At 36.8% G+C, this 15,843-nt stretch overlaps 2 protein-coding genes across 5 annotated transcripts; one reads left to right on the top strand and one right to left on the bottom strand.

The window, feature by feature from the left end:
• Positions 1-72: 72 nt before the first annotated feature.
• On the bottom strand, positions 73-7,273 carry LOC139948106 (RNA-binding protein RO60-like). 3 transcript variants are annotated; one of them, XM_071946136.1, is made up of 6 exons: positions 7,174-7,273; positions 5,809-6,415; positions 5,293-5,516; positions 3,946-4,230; positions 3,366-3,602; positions 73-3,109 (listed from the first exon to the last, which is right to left on the bottom strand). In XM_071946136.1, exons 2-6 carry the CDS (start codon positions 6,389-6,391, stop codon positions 2,810-2,812), a joined length of 1,629 nt encoding a protein of 542 aa, XP_071802237.1. In that variant the 5' UTR covers positions 6,392-6,415; positions 7,174-7,273; the 3' UTR covers positions 73-2,809. The 3 variants fall into 3 exon arrangements, with proteins under 3 accessions (XP_071802237.1, XP_071802238.1, XP_071802239.1); XM_071946137.1 differs by lacking the exon at positions 7,174-7,273 and adding an exon at positions 7,067-7,164; XM_071946138.1 differs by lacking the exon at positions 7,174-7,273 and adding an exon at positions 6,742-6,881.
• Positions 7,274-7,470: 197 nt separating this feature from the next.
• LOC139947898 (parafibromin-like) lies at positions 7,471-15,753 on the top strand. Of its 2 annotated transcripts, none has more exons than XM_071945745.1 (15): positions 7,471-7,636; positions 8,180-8,288; positions 8,846-8,915; positions 9,276-9,338; positions 9,800-9,882; positions 10,254-10,318; positions 10,622-10,841; positions 11,500-11,610; positions 11,948-12,020; positions 12,416-12,480; positions 12,787-12,968; positions 13,428-13,565; positions 13,873-13,973; positions 14,183-14,324; positions 14,860-15,753. In XM_071945745.1, exons 1-15 carry the CDS (start codon positions 7,506-7,508, stop codon positions 14,894-14,896), a joined length of 1,590 nt encoding a protein of 529 aa, XP_071801846.1. In that variant the 5' UTR covers positions 7,471-7,505; the 3' UTR covers positions 14,897-15,753. The 2 variants fall into 2 exon arrangements, with proteins under 2 accessions (XP_071801846.1, XP_071801845.1); XM_071945744.1 differs by having other exon boundaries at positions 7,472-7,636; positions 11,945-12,020.
• Positions 15,754-15,843: the final 90 nt, after the last annotated feature.

The following is a 15,843-nucleotide window of genomic DNA, read 5'->3' as shown; positions in this document are numbered from 1 at the left end:
GCGCTTTCAACATTATTACCCCTGGTCACTTGGCATTAAATCATTCCTTAAACCATCTCAGCTCCCTGGCTAGTATACAGCCTTGTGCAACAATAAACGCTACTCGGCTAAATCAATCACAAGAACCATCTCTGCCCTCACAGGTACCCATTTACCCCTGGGTGGAGAGAAGCAATTATAGTTAAGTTCCTTGCTCAGGGACACAAGTGTCCTAAAATTGACTTTTCACAATGTTTCCCATGTTGACACAGCTTCTCCAATTCAAAAATAAAACCATATGTTTTGGTTTCTTTTATTGTTTTTACAGACATTCTTTCTAAAAATAATATGAGTCCCAAAATCACACAATTTGCAATGTGTGTACGAATGGTGATGATTATATAGAAACAAATGATCTCTAAAAGGGCTACGCAAAAGTTAGTACATTAAACTATTATCACAGCTAAAATATTTGTAAACATTGTTTATTTCAAAACATTCACACAAAGGACTAGTATTATAACTACGTATTATTTACACATTTATTGTAAGTAGGATATTAACCTACTTACTTGGATTGCAACAGATCCAACATCAAATATTGTTGAAAAATTTACCCCAGAGATAATTTGCTATCATGCAGCACTTAACTTCGCCATGCAGTCTTAAACATCCGTTCATAGTCATGAGTTATAATACGTAATTCATTTGCTTCATTCATTTCATGTTTCTTTGTTTCTTTCTTCATCACTAAGAGTAATCTATGCCTTTTCTTAGAGCTATGTTAATTCATCTGTTTTTCCTTAACAACTATCTACAGTGATTTAAAAACATTAAAACTAATCATTCAAAGGTTTTTGTTAGCACTAACCTTTATTGTTCCACTAAATTACTAACTGATTTGTTATATATATATAATTGAACAGGTCTCAATGTCAAACATTTATATAGACTCTCATTAAATTTGAGAAATATTCTGCAGGATAAACATTGATCATGAAGAGTTGCTCAATTTTAATCTGATAGGTTCAGGCATGAAGCCTTGTTATGCAACAAGGGTGTTTTTTCTTTCATTATTTTCTTGCAACCTGCAATGACCGATCGAGCTCAAAATCGGTTTGTTGTTGCATATGTTGGGATACACCAAGTGCGGGTACTGGTCTTTGACAATTTCCAAAAGTATACAATGCCTTTTTAAATCGTCAACTCAACAGGAAGTACGCCCAAGTTAATTGAGCTTCATTATGCCAAGTTCTTTCATCTTTCTGAAGTGCTTTAAAAACCCTCAAATTTGATCCAAGAAAGCGTTTAAAAATATAGCATTCTAAAATGTTATTAGCATATCTTTATATGGGCTAAGCTATACAGTTTAAGTAGTTACTGTACAATTAATTGCTGTTGTACAAATATAAAATGTTATAATTATGCAAAAATAATTCCCAAATTCATCAGTAATCTTAAAAACATGTACATAAAGTCACCGGAGAAAGTGTGATATTTTGGTTTCTTCTTCCATTGGAATAAAGATTCCTACAGATTAATTCAGATGATGAAATTATAAAAATTAGGTTTAAGGAACAAACGCTGTTTTACAAAAGTGAGATTACTAAAATAAACATTTCAAAGGTTGTTAGATTTAGGGGGAAAAGTCAGTTTCAGTCAGACGACTGTCAGTAAATTTCTGCTTATAACACTATTTAAAACATTAAAAGCTTTTTTGCCCCCTCCCCTAAAAAAGTAAAAAATAAACAACAAATGTACAACACAGGATGACATATGGTCAGGGCCTTGTTTGATATTACTAATATTGCATGAAGTAGTCTAATTGTACTATCTTAAAGTCTATAGGTATTTCATGTTCTTAAAACTGGATAAAAGATGATGCTAAAATACACCCAAAAAATGCAGCGTTTTCCCTTAACAGTGGTCAGCTGGCGGCAAATGCCAGTTAAAACACCCGAGGACCGATCAGAATTCTGTCCAACTGGTCCTGCTGGCAAGTTCAGTGTTGAAAAGCATCACTATTTCATTTGAAAAAAAGACTGACTGGTGAAGAATATTGCAAACTGGTCCTGCCAGCCAATCGTTAGAAAAGTTTAGGGCAAACCCTTAAATGTCTTTACTAAGACAAGAAATTCATTTAACTGCAATCCACCGTGGTCCAACACTCTGTGGTCTCTGTGTTAGGTAGTTTTGCAAATCTTTTGGGTTTTGATTAATAATTGAAAATCCAATGGCATGCCGAGTATGATTTCTCAGGATTCTTCCTGATTTGAAAGATTTAAAAAAAAACTCCTTCAGCCATCATTAAACTTTCATGAAAGAAGTAAAGCAGTAACTAAAGGGGGAAAGAAGTAGTCCACATTGTATCCAAACCTGTAGTTCTGTGTTAATGATGATTGATGCAGTGAGTCTGTAAACCACTTGAATAACATCTGGAGGATCTGGGTCGTGAATAAGCAACAACTCAGGCATAATAAGCAATTTTCTAATTCATAAAATCTCATTCTTATCAAAAGATGATGAAGATAGCTCTAGAACATACTGTAATTTACTGTTAGTATTTTACCATAAAACGTACATAACTCATTCACATTTTTAATTGCTAATAGTAGTTGAAGTATCTCTGAGTTGAAACTTATCTACAGTTTCCCCCCGACGGATCTTTCTTGTATACTTCCACCAACATTCAGATAAGGCTGGTCAAAAGCATCATGTCTTGAGATACTTTTCACGGAATTGTGAATAATGCATCCTTGGGTTCATTCTTACCATCCCGAGAATCTTTAAAGGGTCAAAGTTCACCATTGTGATCAAGTCTCACTCCAGATCAAACCAAATCGAGAGCGAAATTGCGGATCAAATTCGGGCAGTTGGAGTTAAACCCAGCAATGTCCAGCATGCCTTTGTCTGCAGGATCGGCGATAGAGAAACTATTGGCTGACATTCCGACGACGATCAACTTGGCATCAATGTTCATTGCCTTACGGTAATTCTTAAGGGCTTCAGAGGGATGCACATCACCAAACCATGTGTCATTGTCAGTATAGATGATAAACACGTCAATGGGAATTTTCTTCTCTTTTGCATGTAGCATTGGCCGCGCACAGTCTGTCCCACCCATTCCAATCTGTGAAAATCAAACAAACACAAATAATAAGTGAACAAATCTACATAGCAAAGATTATGTATACAAGATGTTAACGCAAACATACATTGATACTTCACCATACAATGCCTCAAAATGAATATATAAAGAATGTCCTTCTTTCCTGTTATGGAAACTTCACCTCTTACAAGAAAATGAAAAGTTGGAGAGAGATTAATAATAAACAATCTTCTGAATTGAGGACCAATTCGACAAATTCAAGGCCTGCAATACTTACATTACTGATGGTTTTTATGACTTCGTCCAACTTCATATTCGGATTAATCCCAGCATCCATAAGATGGTCCGAGAATGCATTGATGTGATGATCTGTCTCTGTTCTCATGGTAACCATCGCCATGGCGGCTGATGCCTCACGAGCCATGATGTTTTCTATACCGTTGACGCCGCTGCAGCTCATGGATCCACTGACATCTAGAGACAGCATAAAACGCTTACCAGTTGGCTCAACAAACTGAAACAAAATGATATCAAAGTGATAAGTATCAGGGCTCAAGTTTTGAGAAAATTTTTGCATACAAAAGACTAGGGTTGCGTTCCACTCACGCAAACGTTGCTAACAGTTGCGCACGTTCGCCAACAATTCCAAGTGGAACAAGTTGTGTGCCGCCACCATTGGCGAACGTTGGCAACTTTACGCAGACGTACTTCTGAGGTGTTGGCGAGTGGTTTTTAAAATGGCGGACAAGCATACCATTCCAATTGTACAGACTGGTATCCTGCTCATTTATGTAAGCACACGAGGGGGACACATAAAAAACATCAAGAGGACATGTCAGCGGGGTTGAAATAACTACCTTGAAGGCTTTGTAGAATGCATCATCCAATGCCTGGCAGACAGCTTCCACTGGTGACCATTTCAGTTTACCCTTCATCCCTTTGCCCTTCTTGTATTGATACAGGGCACTTAGGATACTAATAGGGTGGATACGAGCCTTGTTTAAACGGTTCTCATCGCGGAGACGGTCGCACACCATCTTGGTTTCCTCACTCCCAGGTTTCAGAAGTTCAATGGAGGTTAGCTTGCCAAGCTGGCGGATCATGGCTGTCATGGGCATGTGTTGAAGCAAAGATCTCCATACCTAGTGAAGCAAACAAACAGGAATTCATTGTGGGTTCAACAAAGACAAAATTGACTAGTGTTGGGCTTGAACCTGTAACCTCCTGATTACTGTGCGCTACAGCAACTGAGCTATCCAGCCCTAATAAATGCTGGTGGTCTCCCTATTTTTTTCAATATCTTTGTTTGGCAAATTTATGTACAATTTAATCTGCAATCATCCACCTGTATTTTCGAAAAAACTACAATAACTACTACTCATCCAAAATGCATATATTCATTATAACTTTATAATTCATTACTTTAATAATAGTACAAGTCAACTGAATGATGACTAGCTTTTGTGTTGTTGGTAGGCCTACACCTACAATGTACATGTATTTGTCTATCTGTGTTGTCTCTTGTCTTTGTCTTTGTCTTTGTTTGTGTTCCTTGGTTGTATCATGTCTGTCTGTCTGTCAATAGGTTAGGGCACAAAAGCATTTCGCTTAAACCTTACACCTTAAATGTTGTCTTTAAATTGCTGCTTATTTTTGAAATATTGTGTACCCAATCATTTATTTTTGTATTTTTATGTGAATTGCCAAGTAAATAATAATAATAATAATACTACTAATAATACCTTGCATACCTATATTGCTTGTTTAGTTTCGACCTAAATGTACATTATTGTATTATTGTTTTGTATGACAGCATTGACATAAATGTACTGAATAATAATAATAATAATAATAATAATAATAATAATAATAATAATAATAATAATAATAATAATAATAATAATAATAATAATAATAATAATAATAATAATAATAATAATAATAATAATAATAATAATAATAATAATAATAATAATAATAATAATAATAATAATAATAATAATAATAATAATAATAATAATAAGAAGCGCCTCGCATATTAAATTATGAGAAACTTGACTTCCAAAAAAACGGTGCAAGCAAGAATTATTAACAATTTTCATGACTCAAATCACCATGGCAAAATCACCGAGCCCAGATACAATAAATAAAATTATATAGCTACTAGCTAGAGATGGTAGATAATCTCAACACTGTGCACTGACCTCAACTGATTTCAAGAACTCTGTTGATATGTGCTCCCATGCAAACTGATGTTTATCAATGAGCGAAATGACCAGATCTTTGTCTTTTGAGACCCTTGCTGTCTCTGCATCTTGGAGGTAGGTCATGACATCATTGTAGTCCTCAGAGTGTTCTTCATCTTCTTTACGATCCTCTGTAACTTTTTTCCATCCCTTAGCGATGTACTTGAGTATCAAGGCAGTTGCTGTAAAGAAAGTTGAGAAACACACAAACTTAGGGTAAAGTTAAAAAGTGTTTGGTTGTGTTTCAATAAAAAATAAATATTGTTATGAGTGTTCAACTTCAATAAACAAAAGGAATATATTTTCAGGGTAAAGTTAAAAAGTGTTTGGTTGTGTTTCAATAAAAAATAAATATTGTTATGAGTGTTCAACTTCAATAAACAAAAGGAATATATTTTCAGTTGAAATTTCCTTTTAAAAATTTTATAAATCTAGTCACTAATGGTACCTTAACAATCTTAAATCAAGATTTACCTTCTTGCTCTGGTTTAACATGTCCAAGCCTGAGGATGTCTCGATGAGTCCAGCCATTACGATTCTTATACTTAGTGATTTGATAAGCCAGTTGCCTAGGTGACTTCTCATTGTACCATCGACCAACGGCTCTCTTCTGTGCTCGACCCCACCCTGTTCCAAACCCTCCTTGGAGCTTCTCAACAAACTCCACAAACTGAAAGAGGGTTGTAGGGATGCGGCAGACTTTAGGTAGAGCATCATATGCGAGCTTCTTGACTTTCTCCCGCTCACACCGAGCACACTGAACCAGAGCTATTAAAAGCGGCTCCTGTTTGGCCGTCCAACCCTCCACACTGTATTCCACGATATCCTTAACAACCTCCTCCCCTCGACCATCTTCAATAAGTTTCTGGATGCAGTCGACGTTCTGAAGACCCAGTTCCTCTTTTGTGCAGTAGTATGTTCCTGTTTCAGAACCGAGACATAAGAATCGATGGAGTCGATCTAAGTCACCCACTGTCCAAACATATCCTCCAGCGTCGTTGCAAACCTGGGAGGAATTAAGGGGCTCTGATTGTGGTACAGGGCCGTCTTCAAACATGGTGCCTCAGTAAAGTATATCAGCCTGTAATATAAAAAAAAACATGGCTTTTAGTTTTACAACACCTATGTCACTGTCAGGAAAATCAACTTGTTCATTAGATGCGATAACATAACCCTCCTAATGACGGGAGGAGGGTTACGCTATCGCAACTACTTGTTTTTCCGCCTTTTTAAATTAAAATATAAAAGTTATAAACTTAAAGCTCTCTTCTAAAAACTTCTTATTTTAGCTTATAATATACAAAATAGTGAATACATTTTTTAAAGGACTTAATAAGTTAATTCACATAACATTAAAAATAAAACATGGCTAAACGTAACCTATAATATATGAAAAGAGCAACCTACATTTAATAATTCCCTTAACCAAAAAATGGTCAATATTTTGAAGTCTGACATGACCTAGTTCAGTTGGTCACAGGCAGACGTCTGTTTGTGTGCAATGCCAATGGCAATGACACAGCACTGTGAGTGTGTGACAGGGTTAGCTAATTGTACTTGTAATGAATCTTAACTGCTTCAGACAGCAAGTGGGCTGGTTGCATATTTGCAGAAAGGAATCGGCTGCAAAAAAGTGCAAGTGCAATAACAGTGCAAGAAGAAAAAGTGATAAATTAAAATACATGCAACGGACAGCTGCGACAGCAGTGCAGTGTACACAATTCTTACTTACAAACTTAGCTAAACAGCACACTAACACTAACAGCATAAAACATGTGGACATATATCAGATTTACACAACAAACTGAAATCATTGCATGAACATTGAGCAATACTTACAAGCAGACCAAAGTGAAGCTCAGAGTCACACAGCTAAAAATAAAGGGACTTTTTTTTTACGTGCAACATCAACAACACTCATTCATTGACATTGGGCGTCGGTACTGAAATTCCCTGACCGTAAAAGTGGTAGGGCGCCACCATTGACGAGAGTGCCGTTAACTGTGATGTCAGTGTCAAAGGTTAGTAAAAGGTCAGAGGTTGAACGATAGAGCGAGCTTGAGAAGAGTCTTGTCACCGCCGCATTTGATGCTTTCGCAGGCTAAACGTCGGTGGTCTGTCGTCAGAAACGTCCACCAGACTACAGTTTAGTTCCAATAACTTTGTACATCATGGCAGATGTTCTGAAATTTATTCGCGAGTATACCATCGCGAAAAAGGAGATAACTGAACAGGAGGGTCGAGTTATCTTCGGAGAATTCTCTTGGCCTAAAGATGCAAAGACTAATTACGGAATCTGGGGGTGAGTATTCATTTTATTGTGCTCAAATTCATAGTTGAGAATGTGATACAGTCATACTTTTTCAACATCGACATATCGTACATCATCGCCTGCTGGGTATGGTTCTCGACGACTGTTTAGTGCTGTTTTTATCTTTTAGAGACAACAGTACACAAACATGGTTAACTTCATAACTTTTTTAAAGGTTGGTTATATTTTTGTTTAGTGATTAATGGTTATGATACATATTGCATTGTACTTAGTATTTTTATGATGATTTAGGCCCTAACAAAACAGCTACAATAACCTCCTTTTTTAATTAATAATGATTAAAAATGGGGATAATGGTAAAAATACAATACATCATCTTGACTTTTGGATAACTTTCCGTATGGCGCCAACACTTTTTCACTCATTTTTACAAAAAGGGATATATCAATCAGGTAAATTAGATACTATATTATTTTATTTCGAATGAAAAAGTGGTGGCGCCATACGGAAACTTTTCCTGACTTTTCTTGAACTTGATTTTGAAATATTTTTTTGTTTTCCCCAATAATTTAGAACCGGGAAAGACGCTGGAGAATCCAAAGAATACTATCCAGTGGACTCAATCTTATTCCTCCTGAAACACATCAATCTTTCCCATCCTAACTATGTCCGACATGCTGCAGTAAGTATTTGTACCAGCTGTTAAGTTTGCTAAAACAACAGTAAATATTTGTGCGTACCTAATTAATTTATATATATAGATATATATATACAAAGATATTGACAAAATAGGGACACCGCCAATATAGGGCTAGATAGCTCAGTTGGTAGAGCGCCGGCACGTTAATCCGGAGGTCGTTGGTTCGAATCCCACTTTAGTCAATTCTTTGTTCAACCCCAAAAATCTAATTAATTTATAACGGTCCATTTTTTTCTAATTAGTAAATCATTAAATTCCAAGTAGTAAACTGCAGGGTAAGTGCCTGGGTAAAGTAATTTTAGGTTAAACAAAAAAAACAGTTGAATAGAGCTACCTACAGTTTTTATCTGATTAAAACATAATGACGCTCCGCAAACTGAAATCGCTAGCCCTAATATTGTCCCTCTCCGTTTTGCTTGTCATTAGTCATTTTGAAAGCTGGTCCATTCTCTAACCATTTCATGACTTATTAAAAAAGTGCAATATTTTTTAACAAGATACAAAATGTAATTACAATAATTGGTTTATTTCATTAACAGGCAGCAAATGTTCCTGTTGTTCGTCGCCCAGACAGAAGAGGTCTTCTGGGCTACCTCAAAGGAGAGACAGGTATGTATAACAGACCTGGAATGAGGACAAGGTCATGGGCACCTCAATTGGGCTCATAGATGAGAAACAGTTTTTAAAACAATGAAACTTTAATTTAAACAGATATTATCATTCCGTATTGTGGAGAAAAACAAATGAACATTGTAAACTTTTATTAAACAATAACTCTAGTCCCTGGTCATTGCCTTGGTGCTCCTTGAAATGCATTAACACTTCCCATATGGAGGTGCCCTTCACAAAGAATAGCTGCCTTGCCCTTATAAGACCAAAGCACCAGTAACTATTTGACAAAGTTAAAATATGTTTCTACAAAGTGCAATCTAATTTCCTGATAATATTGTTGTATAATTCTACCTACAGCAACATCGGCTAGTATTGACAAAAGTGCTCCACTGGAGATTGCTATACAGAGACAGCCAACAAGTGAGTATTTTTTATAGACTCCAAAGGTTGACTCCAAAGAGTCCAACTTCATCTTCCTACCTAATCACCTACTGTTTTTTATGGAATTTTACTGCAACTTGCTCCTTTGAATATCCTTGGATGCAGAGGGCGGACTACAAATGTTGTGCAAATATTGGATGCTTGGGAGAGCATTGTTAAAAAATATAATATCACATGACATCTTGACTAATTTCACAAAGCGAAGCCGAGCAAAATGCAAAAGTGAGGTGGCAAAATAAAGGATGACATGTGTTCAACTGTGAAATGACAAGGATCTTTGTGTGCAGTAAAGGAAATTAGTTATCATTATTTTTAAATTATTATCATTGCTCATAACTTGATCATTTTCCTCAGCCCTCCAAAATGTATCTCTAATGTTGATGTTTTTTTTTTTTTTTATTACAAATTCGATAAATGATGATTTGTGTCTTAATTTACAGCCAACAAACGCACCATAGATGACAATCAGAATGATCCGTCAAAGAAAGTTCGGTTTGAGGAGGAGCAAGTCAGACAAGACAAGGTACAAACTAATCATAGTTGGTAGAACCAGACCTTAAAAGAAACAAAAGTTTCCTTAGAATTCCTTTCTGAAAGACAACTTAATACTAGAACAACCTACTACGGATTAACGGCTCTCTACCAGCTGAGCTATCTAGCCCTTTGTTGGTGGTCTCCCTATTTGTCTGAAATTGTTTTCGTCCAATCATGTCAACATAATCTGAAGAGAAACACAAGATTTCTACAACTGTGTATCTGATAAAGTTTTCTTAACATTCTTCTTAAATACCATTCAAACCACAAATGTGATTTGTATTCACTTTTAGCATGTACTTTTGGGCCGTATTATGACTTCTGCAAAACAAGACAATAGTTTGTTTGTTTACTTTATAGGAGCGTCTTGCAGCCAGATTGGAAGCTCCTAAGGAAGGCGCCGTGGTAACCACCGATCAAATCAGGTACAGAATTGCATATTATACAGAAACCTAGTTGTCCGACATTGATCTTCATTAACACCTCGTTCTTCCTTTGATTTTAACAAACTCTTCCTAACTACATGGGATTAATCTTAGGACTTAGAAGGAGCAAGGTTTCGTTACTATATTCATTATGGCGCATTGAACCCATCCTAAGTAAGGAGGAATTACTCGTCCGAATTTGAGATAGGAGTGAGTGATCCTAGCATTTCGTGAAATTGGTGGCTGGTTAAAGATAAACAAGTTTAAATGATGAGTATTTTTTTTCTCTAATTAATTCTTAAGGTCCCTCTCAGACACTATGTCTGTTGAAAAAATTGCCGCCATCAAGGCTAAGCTACGAGCCAAAAAGCGAACAACTATCAAAGTGGACGACGATGACCTAGGCACCGGGATTTTGGAACAGCGTAGTTTCATCGACGCTGAAGTGGATGTCACTAGAGATATTATGAGTCGAGAGAGACTGTGGCGGACAAGAGCATCAATTCTACAGAGTACTGGCAAGGTGAGATTAATAGTCCGCCAGAAAGGTTAAATGTTTCAAAAATAGTTTACTTTTTGACAAGTTCAGTTTTATTTGATTCTATTTTTACCATTGTGATAAAACTTACTGGCGAACTGTGGCATGTCAAGGCCGAGCGGCTAAGGCCTCTGGACTAGGGTTCTGATGTTTCTGATCAGCAGGGTGTGGGTTGTGAAATTAGTGTCCTTAAGTAAGACACTTGATTGTTATTGCTTTGTCCCTAATATGAGACGTAAAGCTGTTTGTCCAGTGTGTGATGCACGTTAAAGACCACACATACACTTTTCATTACGAGAAGGGGTTCACCTTGGTGTTTCTGCCCTGGGGTCGATTTCACAAAGAGTTAGGACTAGTCCTAACTTGGGACTAGTCCTAGGAGATATACAAATTGCATGGATAGTCCCAAGTTAGGACGAGTAACTGGTCCTAACTCGGGATAAGACTAGTCCTAACTCTCTGTGAAGTCCACCCCTGGTTTCATACACACAATCGAGCCTGCCCGTGTTACCCCTGAGAAGGGGTGTTGGTGCTGCCCTTCTAGAAAAGACTATCCTCATAGGAATTTATGCAGCACTGTTGCAGGATAATAATACATGGCTTTCAGGAAGTTGATTATTATTATTTTTTTGGTTTTTTTAAGGACTTCTCCAAGAACGTCTTTGCAATCCTACAATCAGTGAAGGCTCAAGAAGATGGAAAACACACTAAACCCACCACGCAGCAGAGAACAGAACAAACACCAGCTCAACAGGTAACATATTTACTCAGCACTCTAGATTAGCATGTCTGGTTTTCTCCATATGTACCCATTTTCTCCAGCTGTTTTTCTTGGGTTTATGCACTCATTTTAAATGTAACAATACAACAAAATATTGTTGTTTTAAGCAGGTTGTTTTTCGTTTCTTTTTCTTTTGCAGGGAGGGGGGTTTCTGTCTTACTTCTTTTGAGGGGTGGGGAAATACAAGTTGTGAATTTTAGTGATTTTTTTTGTCTCCTGTCCAAATGAGCATTCTGTCTCTGTCTAAGCTCATTTGTTTGATATCTTTATTCTGTAACAAACTCTCGTTGACAATTTGCAACCACAGCAGGATCCAAGAAGAAAAGTGCAAACTCAGACACAGTATAACCGTTACGATCAGGAGAGATTCAGAGGAAAAGAAGGTCAGTAATCAAATATTGTTTTAGATTAATTTGTCTGCTCCTGACAAAGGAGACTATTGCCACCATGTCTCTGATCATTGCCTTGTTGCAATTTGTATTGCCCCAATGAATCTAGAATTCTTCCTCGTAGAGGTGCCCTTAACAACAGAAAAACTGCCTTGCCCTTCTTAGAATGAGTCATCTGTCCTGCTGCCCCAACCCCTTCAGAAGTTTGCATCTGTCCATTATGAACAGAATAAGTTGTGTACCGTTTTTTCTTAATCTTAATATAAACAGTTTTTTTTTTTTTTTACAGTCAAAATGTACTATATTTTCTTGTTACTTTTGATAGACGCATACAAAATGACAAAAGGGCTGAATAATTGAAACTTTCATATGTTTCTCTTCTTTTATAGAAACTGAGGGCTTTAAAATCGACACTAGTGGAACATACCACGGTATGACATTGAAATCTGTAACGGTAAGTTTTGAATCACTACTCCAAGATGTTTTTGTTTAGATGCATCTCGGGTCATTATCAGGTCAAGGTTTCTGAAGAAGTTCTCAAACAATACTTGGTTTTTAGAGGTTTTACTTCTCCAGTTGAAACCATCAGTCAATTTTACTTTGAGGCTTGCAAACTAACGTATTACTCAACTTAATTTATCTATCGTTCTTTCAATCATGCGAAAATGGCTTCCGTAGGTGCAATCAGTCACTTGTTTGCAAAAGTTAAGGGAAAATTTAAAGAAAATCTTGACTTATTTTTGTATACTTGTCTACACAGGAAGGTGCTAGTGCGCGGAAGGCACAGGCCCCCGTCCAACCTCCACGCCAAGAGATTGTACCTCAACCCAAACCACAGACGCCCCAGAAGCGTGTATCACGTACACCCATCATTATCATTCCAGCTGCTACTACGTCGCTTATCACTCTCTACAATACAAAGGATATCTTACAAGATTTGAAGTGAGTAGTTGTCGTCATCACTCATCCATCTTTGCAATGTGTTCATGTTAACGACCCCTTGCATATGACATCACAAGCTCAAGCATTGCCCTTATTTTTTGTGAGCGGAAAGAAGCAGATCACACCATGAAATAGTGATGGATCACTGCCTTAAATGCTCATTACTACCCAGAGAATTGGGAAAATAGTATTTGGAAAACACTCAAAAACCTCATTTTCTTTTTTTATTGCCTCAGTTGAAATGAGCATGTGTAAATGAAAAGTCACAAAGTCTCTATCAAAATATATTTTTTTTTAAATATTAGTTGGATGCTGTGTTTATCAGAATCCATAGGATGGACAACTTACTCTTTTAGAAAACCAATGATGTAGTGTAACTTTGAGAAATGTTGACAAACTTTCCTATTTTCACCAAGTGATGAAGTCTTATCTTATCTGAGATTGTCTTTGACCTCTTAGATTCTTCACATCCGAGGAGAAGAAAGCTCAAGGTGCTCGTAAAGAAAACGACGTCCTCATCCAACGAAGGAAAGAAGATGGCAGCACCGTACCTTACAGAGTGATGGACACTATCAATAAGCTCACACCACAAGACTGGTAAGTAGATCCAAATCAGCTTAACACTTTGTGTAACTTTTGCTTAACAGTTCTGTGTAGTGGATCTCTTCGATTGACTGTTTGTTGTATTTTGGTTGTGACTGTAGTATGTTTCACCCTGTTCTGCAACATTAACGTACACCCAACACTGAAGAGCTGCGTACTTGCATGCTGGACCTAGTCATCTGGACCAAGATCACTGGGCAGGCTTGAGATGCTGTGTGGCTTCGACATAAATTGCAACATTACAACTACAGTCCATACCTACAACCCAAACTTATTATCACCATTTTCTTTGCGTTTGTAGGGACCGTGTGGTAGCAGTGTTTGTACAGGGTCCTGCATGGCAGTTCAAGGGCTGGCCTTGGCTCCTTCCAGATGGTTCTCCAGTGGACATCTTTGCAAGAAGTAAGTCATATTTGAAAATCAACTTCAGCTAATATCTAGTGCTATGTATCCACTTTGGTAGTGGATTGGTAACTTGCGCACAAAAAACAGCATTCATCCAATCATTTGCCTCTTTAAATTCCATTGAAGGCGTTTTTTTAGCGTGTGACATCACTTGTAAGGGGTCTATTTAATCAATTATTACTCTTTTCTTTTTTGAATATCTATAGTCCGTGGTTTCCACATCAAATTCACGGAGATGAAACTGGACCCCAATGTTAAGAAATGGAACCTCCAGGTTCTTGAAATCAGTCGTCAGAAGCGGCATTTGGATCGAGCCAGCCTGCTCAAGTTCTGGGAGATCCTTGACAGGTGAGTAGAAGATAATATTGTATTGATAATGCTGCAGGTCAAACCATAAGACATTTTTCTGGAACCAATTACCACAGACCATAAGATCCTCACCAACAATTGAGGCTTTCAAGCTCAATCTCAAAACCTATTTATTCTAGTGGTTTCCCATTGCTGATGAAGTGGGTTTTTTTTTTGTGAAGCACAATGATCATTTTTGGAATTGCGCTTTATAAGATTCTGGATCTGATTTTGGAGAATGAATATTGAAGAGTTAGTCGTGAAAATACATCATTATCTTTAGGAGAGTGAATATTGAGTTCATTTTTTAAAGACATTTCATGCTTTAATACTTCTCTAGAGGATTGGTACTTGTTTAAACTTCAACATTTTGATTTTTGTTTTCTTCAAATTTGAATACTGTACTTTGTCTCACCTTGAACACCTAGCAGGATGGGTATATGCGCATAACAAGTCTTATTATTGTTATTATTTGTCTTTAAAGAGCCCGTCTTAGTCATAAAACTAATGATTGTTAATCTTTTCTCTCATCTAGGTACATGGTCAAGCACAAGACGAATCTAAGATTTTAAGAGAGGGTGATTTCTTCTATACGATGGATGCTATTACATAATACAACTGCAGGTGTGCTTTACAACTCTAGCTTTTAAAGTACTTGTGGTCCTCGGCTCAAGTTCAGGCCCCATCTTCATCTTTGAAGAGCCATCATAGTCAGATCCCTTGTTGATATAATAAGAATCATCATTTGTTATTGCTGTTGTACACAGGGAACTTGACCAACATGGTGGTAGCATGATGAAGGTCTGTCTATTTATCCAAAGTGAGGCCGGGAGGGGAAAAATAGTCTGATCCCCATTTTGTGTTTGAGAATTAAGTTGGTAAACTGTAAGTAGGTATACAGGGAAGGTGACCAATAACTAATTGAATAACAAACCTTAGAAAACCACAGTAGAGTTTAAGTAACATGTCAAAGTGTACATATTAAATACATTGTAAATATAAACAAAAGTAAAAGTGTAAGTTTTCACCAATAATACTAACATTATCATTGACGCCTTTTGTTTTGACTGGCAGAATTTTGCATACGATGTTATTGCATTAGAAGTGACACTCAAATGTCAGTAATTAATTAATTTTACCAAATAAAGATTCAAACTTGTAAATTAGAGCGGAGAATACTCAAAGAAGTGAGCTTACCTGACCAGCTTGTCGTTAAGAATTTTATGTGTTCCTTTATTTTCTTATTTAAAAAGCTTTTGTAACATACTTAACTTTGTGTTAAATACACACTTGAAGTCTGATGTGAAAAGCATAACATTTGGTGTTGCCCTTATGACTAACATACGAGGTCAAAGGTGAAAAAAATAACCTGATTTCTTAGTGAAGGATTGTTAAAGGAACACGTTGCCTTGGATCGGTCGAGTTGGTCTTTGAAAAGCGTTTGTAACCGTTTTTTATAAAATGCATATGGGTAGAAAGATGTTGTAAAAGTAGAATACAATGATCCACACAAACATGC

Source organism: Asterias amurensis, chromosome 15, assembly GCF_032118995.1.
Source record: "Asterias amurensis chromosome 15, ASM3211899v1".
Classification (NCBI taxonomy): domain Eukaryota; kingdom Metazoa; phylum Echinodermata; class Asteroidea; order Forcipulatida; family Asteriidae; genus Asterias; species Asterias amurensis.
This window is presented reverse-complemented; position numbering and strand designations above follow the sequence as displayed.

What these genes read in the sequence shown, in the direction of transcription:
- LOC139948106 (XM_071946136.1), bottom strand. Translation starts at nt 6,391, where the DNA reads ATGTTTGAAGACGGCCCTGTACCACAATCAGAGCCCCTTAATTCCTCC. An exon ending in TGTTAAACCAGAGCAAGAAG is followed by an intron (nt 5,517 to 5,808) that starts GTAAATCTTGAT and finishes CTTTCTTTACAG; the next exon opens with CAACTGCCTTGATACTCAAG. An exon ending in CATTCTACAAAGCCTTCAAG is followed by an intron (nt 3,603 to 3,945) that starts GTAGTTATTTCA and finishes ATTTTGTTTCAG; the next exon opens with TTTGTTGAGCCAACTGGTAA.
- LOC139947898 (XM_071945744.1), top strand. Translation starts at nt 7,506, where the DNA reads ATGGCAGATGTTCTGAAATTTATTCGCGAGTATACCATCGCGAAAAAG. An exon ending in GATATCTTACAAGATTTGAA is followed by an intron (nt 12,969 to 13,427) that starts GTGAGTAGTTGT and finishes TTGACCTCTTAG; the next exon opens with ATTCTTCACATCCGAGGAGA. An exon ending in TTCTGGGAGATCCTTGACAG is followed by an intron (nt 14,325 to 14,859) that starts GTGAGTAGAAGA and finishes TCTCTCATCTAG; the next exon opens with GTACATGGTCAAGCACAAGA.